This window comes from Vulpes lagopus, chromosome 18, assembly GCF_018345385.1.
Source record: "Vulpes lagopus strain Blue_001 chromosome 18, ASM1834538v1, whole genome shotgun sequence".
NCBI classification, from domain to species: Eukaryota; Metazoa; Chordata; class Mammalia; order Carnivora; family Canidae; genus Vulpes; species Vulpes lagopus.
The window spans coordinates 6068711-6077821 of NC_054841.1; the positions used below are offsets into that span (position 1 = coordinate 6068711).

Genomic DNA, 9111 nt, shown 5'->3' on the forward strand with positions numbered 1-9111 from the left:
TTGGGCTCGTGAGGGTGTTCTGTTTAACTTTTTTTCTTCTTCTTTTTAAATATAGTGAGCTCTCTGGCAAATATAATGTTACGAGAATAAAAGTTCTTAAACAGAAGTGATCATATCATGGGACGACTTTTTACTAACTAAAACAGCAGTTTATTATATGTAGAAAAGGGACCTAGATGTTTTTGTCCTTTGTGGCATTTAGAACAGTGTGTGGCACAGGGCAAAGCACTTGATATTTGGTGAATGGATGAAAGGTATATTGTCTGGAAATAAGGTTGGTAAAAAAGAAAAACACTGGTTTCAAAAAAAAAAAAGGTGTGTAGCACATGTAGTTCAATAAAAGCTATTTATACCTTTATTTACTATTTTTTCTGTTCATATCCTCTGACAATTTCAAATGTCAAAAGTTTTTTTCCAGAAGGCAGGGCAAGCAATTTTTGTCCGCATCCCCTGAGGACCCCACGGCAGTCTCTAGAATGGAAAGAGAGACCATCCACCCTTGTCTCCTCACCCTTCCCTTTGCTCTGCTCTTCCTGGCCAACAGTCCATTAGTTGTTGGATAGAAGCCTGAGGGATGTCTTAGAAACATAAATCAGACCATGTCATCTCCTGCTTTAAATAGGCCAGTGGCTTCCTTTGCAGTTAGAATGCACCTCAAAGTTCTCACAGGACCCACAGGGTCCTCTGTGAACAGAACCCTGCTGACCCTTCTGATCTCATTTGTGCCCACTCTCTCTCTCCTTGTCCTCCTGTCCCAATGACACTGGCTTTTTATTTTTTTTTACTTTAATATTTATTTATTCATTCATTTATTTATTTATTGACACTGGCTTTTTAAAGGATCCTTCACTATGCCGCATTCATTCCCACCACAGGGCCTTTGCATTTGCTGTCTCCTCTGTCTAGAATGCTTCTGTCATCACTGAGGTCTGCAGAGAGGTCCTTTTCTGTCCGTGACTTCTATCAGATTACCTGGTTTCATTTTCTGTGTGGCCGTTATCACCACCTGAAATCCTTGCATCCATTGACTCATTTACTGACTCTCTGACCTCACTGGAACATCGGCTCTGTGTTGGTCATCCGAAGGCCACAACCTGATAACTACACGCTAGGTAGAAGGCTAAACGGGGGACAGTGAATTGTGTTTTGAAGCTGGCTGTTGTATCTGGGCTCTTTTGCCTTGTGAGGCAAGTGAAGGGCTGGAGCTGCTTGACCAGGTCACAGGGAGGTCACAGGTTCTTGTGAAAGCTCAGATCTAAGGCAACATCTGATCATGGGAGCAGCGGGGGCCAGTTCTCAAGAGTCTACACTGAGTGGGTCAGGCTGGGGCCAGGTTGAGGTTAGGGAGTTAGAGTCAGGGGCGGCCTCAGTTCCCAGATGTCTGACAACTAGGAAGTGCTGTCTTTGACCTTGTGGCAGGGCAGGGCTGTGTGGCAAGGGCTCTATCTGCACTCTCTGTTACCTCCCATTCATTCACACGCACATATGCAAAGTGTTTATTGGGCACCTATTATGAGCAGGTACTGCTGTAGCTGCTAGAGACGCAGCACTGAACAAGAAAGCCCCGCTCTGGGACGCCTGTTTGGCTCAGTAGTTGAGAGTCTGCCTTTGTCTCAGGGCGTGATCCTGGGGTCCTGGGATCGAGTCCCGCATCCAGCTCCTTGTCTGGAGCCTGCTTCTCCCTCTGCCTGTGTCTCTGCCTCTCTCTCTGTCTCTTGTGAATAAATTTTTAAAATCTTTAAAAAAAAAAAAAAAGCCCAGCTCTGTCCCTCATGGAGCTGACACTTCAGAGGGGAAGACAGATGATGAACAAAGGGAGAAACAATTGGGAGGGATGATTTCAGATGTTGATTAATGAAGAGGAGGTGGAGGATGAACATGACCAGGGAGGGTGTGGGTGGGGAGGTGACTTGGATGGGGTGGTCCAGAGAGGAGTTGAGCAATTGAGTGAGCAAGTGTGGAAGATGCTTGTGGGGATCCATGTGATCCAGTCCCCAAACAGAACATCCCAAGGCAGAGGAAGGGGAGGAAGTGAGGTGAGGGGGTGTGGTGGGGGGAGGGGTCAGGCTGACCTTGTGGTCGTAGTAAGTTCTCTGCATACATTCCTACTTGCGGCTCCTCAACAAAGCCTGAGTTAAATGTGTTGCTGCCCACCTCAGAGGTTCTAAGGCACAAGGAGAGCCTGCATTGTCCCCCACCCACAAATGACATCCCCACTGCTCTTGCCTGGAAGCACTGAAGCAGTTGGGTCTGGCAAGCGGCAGACACTTCGCTTTTGGGTCTGTTGGTGTCTACGCCAGCCCTGGGAATGTTGGCGATTTTAATTCTACATCTTTGGGATGCCTGGGTGGCTCAGCGGTTGAGCACCTGCCTTTGGCCCGGGACATGATCCTGGGGTCCTGGGATCGAGTCTCACATCGGGCTCCCTGCATGGAGCTTGCTTCTCCCTCTGCCTGTGTCTCTGTGTCTCTGTCTCTGTCTCTCTCTCTCTCTCTCTCTCTGTGTCTCTCATGAATAAATAAATAAAATCTTTAAAAAAATTCTATGTCTTTCCTGTGACTCTTCTTGAGGGGCTCTCGGACCACTCCACCCAGGATTGGGAGGGAAGAGGGCTAAAGGATATTTGCTCTTTGCTCGAGGCGGCTCTGAAATGTTAAGGACATCTAAGAACATTTAAATGTGCGTAAAACATAAATATTATTTTGATCAGTTCCCTGGACATCCATCCTTCAGCAACAGGAGAAAGACATCTGTTTGAAAACTCCCTTCAGAAAACCAAGTGCGCATACAGCTATATTGACAGAAGAAAGTACAGCGTGTAGAGAAAACACTGTGATAAAGCCGGTTTAGAGTAGATTCGAGTTTCAGAAATTCTCAGAAAGTGAAGGAAGACAAACACCGTGCTTATCTGCTCTGTAGTTCTCCTTCAATTCCTGGACATTTACCTCAATGAGACAAAGCTGCCTGTGTCCAAAGATGCTAATTTCAATGTCCCCTCTAATGGCCTGTACTCACGGGCACACGTGTACACACATAAACCCAGGCATACTCAGATGTGAACACAATTTGTAACACATGGGACTCCACCAATAAAGTACATGCAGACTCCATTTTCATAAATAAGGCACTTTTGAAACTACCCAAAATCCCAAATAAGGGCTTACCTATAATAAAATCACTTCTTCAAAAAAATAAAAAATAAAATCACTTCTTCACCCTGTTAGACCAAACTCTCCATCATTTCTTGAATGGAGTTGAACACAGAGTCAACCAGCTACAGTCCAGTAAGCCAAGGAAGGACATGTTAGAAGGACCACCTTGCCACACACGACAGGTTCCCCTCTCTGCTGCAAATGTACCGCTTGAGCCCAGCATTTCCTACCACTAATATCATAATATTTATTTTCCGGTTTTCTCTTGAATTTTACAAGAGAATTAGGAAAAAACCTAATGAGAGTCAGACAACTAACTACACAACAGCTGCTGGGAACTAAGGTGAAGACTCTACTGACACAGAACTGCTGTGTGGCGAGCAGCAGCACCAGGGGACAGTGTGACGGGGCAATCACTGGTCACGACCCACTGGCCATGGGCCACCTTCAGGGTATGAGAGGTGTTCTGAGGTGCCCCTGATGAGCGAGAGTGCTTCAGAGCCAAATGCACCAAAGTGGAGAACTGCTTTACGTGGTATGACCCCTGACTGCCTTGTGTCACCACCTAATAAAAACCAATCAATGAACAATAATCAAGGAGCTCAGCTGTGCTAAAATTAAAGGAACTCTAATACATATTCTTAATTATAAAAGGTGAGAAGCTCAACAGTTAGTGCTCAGTTAGTGCTCTTATTTATAGAAAGCCTTTTATTTTATTTGTTTTTTATAGAAAGCCTTTTAAAACACAAATCATATCATATGTGCATTGGCAGTTTTGTAACCCAAAACCCTGAGCTGAGGTTACATCTGGACGAGGAGCTGAAGACGTACTGCCATTATGTGGACTGAGTATGAGAAAGACATTATTAATTCAATGTTAAATTTTCTTGCCTGTCATCATATTGGAGTTGTGTAGAAGAATGTCCTTGTTTTTAGGAGACACCTATTGAGGTGAAGTGTCATTTAGGGGTGAGGTGTCATTATGCCTACAGTTTGTTTTCAAATCGTTTAACAACAATCACAACAAACTGTGTACACGTGGGTCTAAATAAATACAAATGGATGCAGACAAATGTGACAAAGCGCCATGAACAGTGAATCTACGTAAAGGCTATACAGGGGTTACCTGAATTAACTGACCCCCAGTTTTCCAATGGTTTAAACATTTTTCCAATGGTTTAAATATTTTTCAAAGAAAATAGTTGAGTACAAAATTCTAGGGTAGCTTAGATATTCACAGACAATCCATATAAGAGAGGCTGTCATGGGCTTGTTGGCCATCAAGAGACATCCATTGATATTATTTGAATAATAAGTAACATATATGTAATTCATAAGCAAGCTTCCTCTTTAGTAATTTTTTTTTCCTGTTCTGGTTCAGATTTTAAAAAGGTATAGCAAGATAATCCTCAGACTTCATTTTCCTTGTGTCCTAGCTGTTTTTCCTTTCAAGCAGCCGTTGCGACTTTCTAAGTGGTGAATCTTTTTCGATGCGTGCCACAGACTTGAGCCCCACTCACAAGTATCAGTACAGAAGTTCCCGGGAAATAGCCTGTAGAATGCCCCCTATGGACTCAGCACGGGAGGCTGAAGCCAGATCTGGACTCTGCTCCTGGAAAGGGACACAGAATCACCCAGGCCTCCTGGGAGTGACACTAAGGGCCTGCGGGGTCCAGAGCGAAGAGAGGTCGGGGTGGGCTGAGGCCAAGACTCGCATCTTGCTTGAGAAGTTTGTTAGAAGGTGAGTGGACCCAAAGGGATGGTTGGGTTGTGTTATCAACCCCATAAACTGGCTTCTGCTGGGAAGTCATTTTCATCCACCTCTGAATCAAGCCTCACTGGTAGGGGCATTAGAGCACGTATCTTCTCCGCATTTAGACTTACTTACATGAAACTTTTCCATCTCTAACTCACATGTTACTAGTATTCATTACTATTGACTTTTTTGACTTCCTTAGAAGCTTGGGGCTAAAAATCCGTCACTGTCCTTAGCCATAGCGGGCTCTTTTTGCCCCCTGCCCCTCCAAAGGGCCCCGCACTCACCTTGGGCGCACCATCCATGACGCCTGCTCCTTTCATCTTGGTGTGAACCGGCCCCCGTGAGCTCTCCGCCTGATATCTCTGGCTTCACAGGAGGATTATGCAATGTCACTGCATGCCTCTGGCCGCTTCTCAGAAACTGGATTCTATGGAGCTGACAACACGGGAAATTGTCAAAACGATTCTCCCAGCAGGCAAACTTTCTGGAAAGCGCGATGAGAGTAAAATAAAAGGGCTGATGGGGACGCAAAAGAAATCCAGGCCGCGCTCACTCCTCGATGCCTGGCATGTCACTTGGTCTATAAGTAGAGATTGTCACACATTTGCTATGTGAAACCACAAAAGCATAAAAAAAATGCTCTTCTGCTTTGTAGGGTGAAGTTCCTACTTTGAAAGCTCGGCGTGACGAACGCTCCACATTCTCCTCCCCACAAAGACTGCTAACGAGACCGAGCTCGTTCTCCTGATTAGAAGCCACTAGGCCAAATTTGTGATCATGGTCAAGGACTCTTCCTTCCTGCTTCCTAAACTTGCCCCGCAAATGGCCGGGAGAAAACAAGTCGAGGGTAATGCCCTAAAGGACCTAGTCCCAGCTCATCTGTCCTCTGAAGCACACTGCTCCTTGCTCTGACCCCACGCCCACCTCCTGCTCTTTGCTCACAAAACTTTAAGATGACCATTTTCTGAGTTCTGACTCTACCAGGGCTCTGCTGAGTGCCTTTCGGTTCGATTAAATTATCTCTTAAATCTCACTCATCCACCGTCTGAACTTGAAAACCACAACACTAGCTCATTGCAGCTCAGCATTACTTGCTAAGTGTTTTTTACTTTCCCTAAATTCAGACTACACACTCAGTGGGAACCTATAGGGAAGAAGACTTCTCGTGAGGCACAGTCACAGTTTTATTTCATTCAAAGGAACTGGCACCCATTCTTCCGAGCCTGGCTTGGGTCGAGTCTCCAGCAGGTGGCCTCTCCCATTGCTACCTTCCTGCCGTGATAGCACTCGCCCACTCGCCGTTGGGTCTGCTGGGCATCCATCCCCGTGTAGGAAGGCCTCACCAGTCAGGACACCAGGAAGGATTTACTGGTGTAAATAGCTGACTGATTTCTGGCTGAGACGATCCATATTTTAAATTGTTAGCATTGTTGGAATTTAACTTCCAGGCCAAGTAATGGACGTGCTGCAGATGGGAGCGCATAACAGGGAGGGAACAATGACCCCACAGAATGAACCCAAGCTGACTTAGCAACAAGTTCAAAGTGGAGGTCCACAGAGAAGCGGACAGAGATGGGAGAATGGGGAGGTATTTAGGGAGGGCTTCACGAGGAAGGCAGGATAGGAGAAGCAGGGGCCGATCGGTAGAGAGGCAGAGCTTGTTCCTAGCTGCAGCACTGTGAATGTGCAAAAAAAAGATGGAATTAGCAAGTTCCATTTAAGGAAACCAAGCAGATTCAGATGAAAGAGCAATGAGTCATAGGGGCTGAGGTTATGAATGACAGCCTGGACTAGCAGGAGGATTTTATCCTATTAGTCTTTACAGATAAGACGAATCATTAAAGCGGGTACTCCTGCAAGGCACATAGCCAGTGATACTTGTAAGGTAAAGGCCTCTACCAACCGGCAGGTGATTTCCATGTTGTTGAAAGTGAATCTGGACATCTTTCGTGGGTGTGCCTCCTGGCTGCTGCTTTCTTCTGGCCCCACTGCGGCCTCCACGTTGGTGGGTGTGGGTTGTCTGTGATCTCCGATGAGGAAGAGGCAGGCATTACGGAGCTAAGGCAGAGGTTCATGTTTCCAGGGTGGGAGTCTATTAACTTCAATTTGATGCTTCCGTGTATATTTAGATGTAATTATGTTATGATTTTGTTTTTTAAAATGCCATTACCTCTCAAATGCACATACTGAAAGATTTACAGATAAAGATCTGAGATTTGCTTCAGAATCATTCAAGAGAGGGGAAAGTGGCCAGGGGGATAGGTAAGTAAGACTGGCTACGAGTAGCAAACTGCAGAGCTTGAGTGATGGCTACATGGAAATGCATTGTACGGCACTGCCCACACTGAATTAAAAAAATAAAAAACAACAGCTTTATTAACATATAGTTCACGTATCACAAAACTCATCCTTTTAAAGAGCACAGTTCCATGTTTCGTATATGCAGAGTTGCGTAATCATCAGCACTATGTAATTTGAGAATATTTCGTCACCCTAGAAAGAAAACTCATACACGTTAGCGGTCACTCCTCATTACCCCAGTCCCTGGCAACCATTGTTTTTGTTGTGTAATTGACTTTTGCATATAATTTGGAAAAAAAAGTAAAAAGAAAGGATGGACAAACTTGCTCAAGGTCACAGTGATTAAGCTGAGGTAGAGTCCAGGCCTGAGTCTCTCAGAAAAAGGCTACCTTTACTCCAGGTACACTTTGGACAGTTCCTGTCATCTTGGCAAACTCCAGAGAGTGATTCTTCCCAATACCGAAGGGCTGACCCTGGAGCTCCCAATACTGAGGTCAGAATGCTGTAACTTGCAGGTCTTCCTAATTTATTTTGTTTCTTTAAGGGAAGACAACCTAAATTAAAAAGAGTTAAAGACACAAAAGCCATAGATTTGGCCCTGAAATCAAACAGACTCACTCTTAAGTGGATACCTAGTGTCCTATTGTGGGAATGAGGGACTGGGTTTCTCAGTCCACTATTTGGCCCTGCCATTTGTCTGAATGAAAGCTCTTAGACATTTTGCTGCAATCCATTCGTATTTACTTATTTAGGCAAGTGGGTCCTTCTGTGCACAAATATTGAGGAGTTTGCTATTCCAGGAAATCAGGTGGCTTTTGTAACATCTCGCTGACCAGAGGTTGAAACAGCTAGATTTCAAGGGAACTAAGTTTGAGATGCTAGTGAGGTAATTCTCTCCCTTCTCTTGACAAACACTACTGAGAACAGTATCTTGGATGAATTTTCAAGTCCAGGGCGTCTGATCACATCCCTTCTTCAGCTCCTCATAAATGTGCAGGAAGTTAGACTGCTTTTGTATGTGGGACTGTTTTTTGGTATGCTTTATACGGTTTTCACGTGGACTTTTAGCTACCAAGCTCCCCCAGGGGTAGTCTTTGAACACGGGGCACTCAATGCCTGAGTTTTTAAAGTGCAGCTGGACATCAGGTGAAGAATGTCCAAAGCATTAAAGGCTTGGCAGGAAATGTCAGACTGCGTGGCTGTAAGATCATCCGATGACCTGGCAGGTTGTAACCTCATGAAGATAACAGATAAATACAGCTCTTTCAGTCACAGCAGAATTTCCTGAATTGTCAACAAATTCACTTAAATTCCCTAACGCATGGATGAAACAGGGAGGACAGGGATTTTACAGCTCCTCTAATAGTCAGCGATGACTCCATTTCATAGCCTGAATTTTGATGCCAATGTGGAGAGGGAAAAGGAAGCAAGACTTGAGAAAACAGGATGCAAAGGAAACGCTGTGGGCATGGGCATGGGGGAGGCTGGAGGACAGGGCTGAGTGTTAGCAGAGAGCACGAGAAAACCCTGGGGAAGGATGTGGGGCCACAGGCAAGGGGTCAGTGTTGGGTAGGTAGCCAGGCTGTGAAGAGCAAATTGGCCAAACGGTGAGTGGGAAAGACGCTTCTCAGATCAGAACGCCCACCAAGGGAGTCAGAAGGCGGAGGGGAAAAGCTCCATCAAGACCAAAAGAATGAGGAGTGAAAGCTATAGAAACGTTGACTGTGTTTAAAAGGTTCCTGTTGCTGTTGTTCAAATCCACTTGGTCACTTTAAGTCTCTTGGTCCTCGATCCTGTTTTAGGTCTTCATATTCGATGCACTCACATATTGTGCATTTGATCAATTCCACGTCTTCCAGCCGGACGCTCGTTTCTAGTTTCTACTGCTTCTCGTCATGG

General features: G+C 45.3%; 1 protein-coding gene across 2 annotated transcripts in view; it reads right to left on the reverse strand.

Annotated features, from left to right (window-relative positions):
* Positions 1–5443, reverse strand: part of CASS4 (Cas scaffold protein family member 4) — a 34985-nt gene extending 29542 nt beyond the window's left edge. For both annotated transcript variants that reach the window (XM_041732967.1, XM_041732966.1), the window contains exon 1: positions 5196–5443. In XM_041732967.1, the coding sequence (XP_041588901.1) occupies positions 5196–5231 (36 nt within the window). In that variant the 5' untranslated portion in view covers positions 5232–5443. The remainder of the gene's footprint in view (positions 1–5195) is intronic.
* Between the last annotated feature and the right edge of the window lie 3668 nt (positions 5444–9111).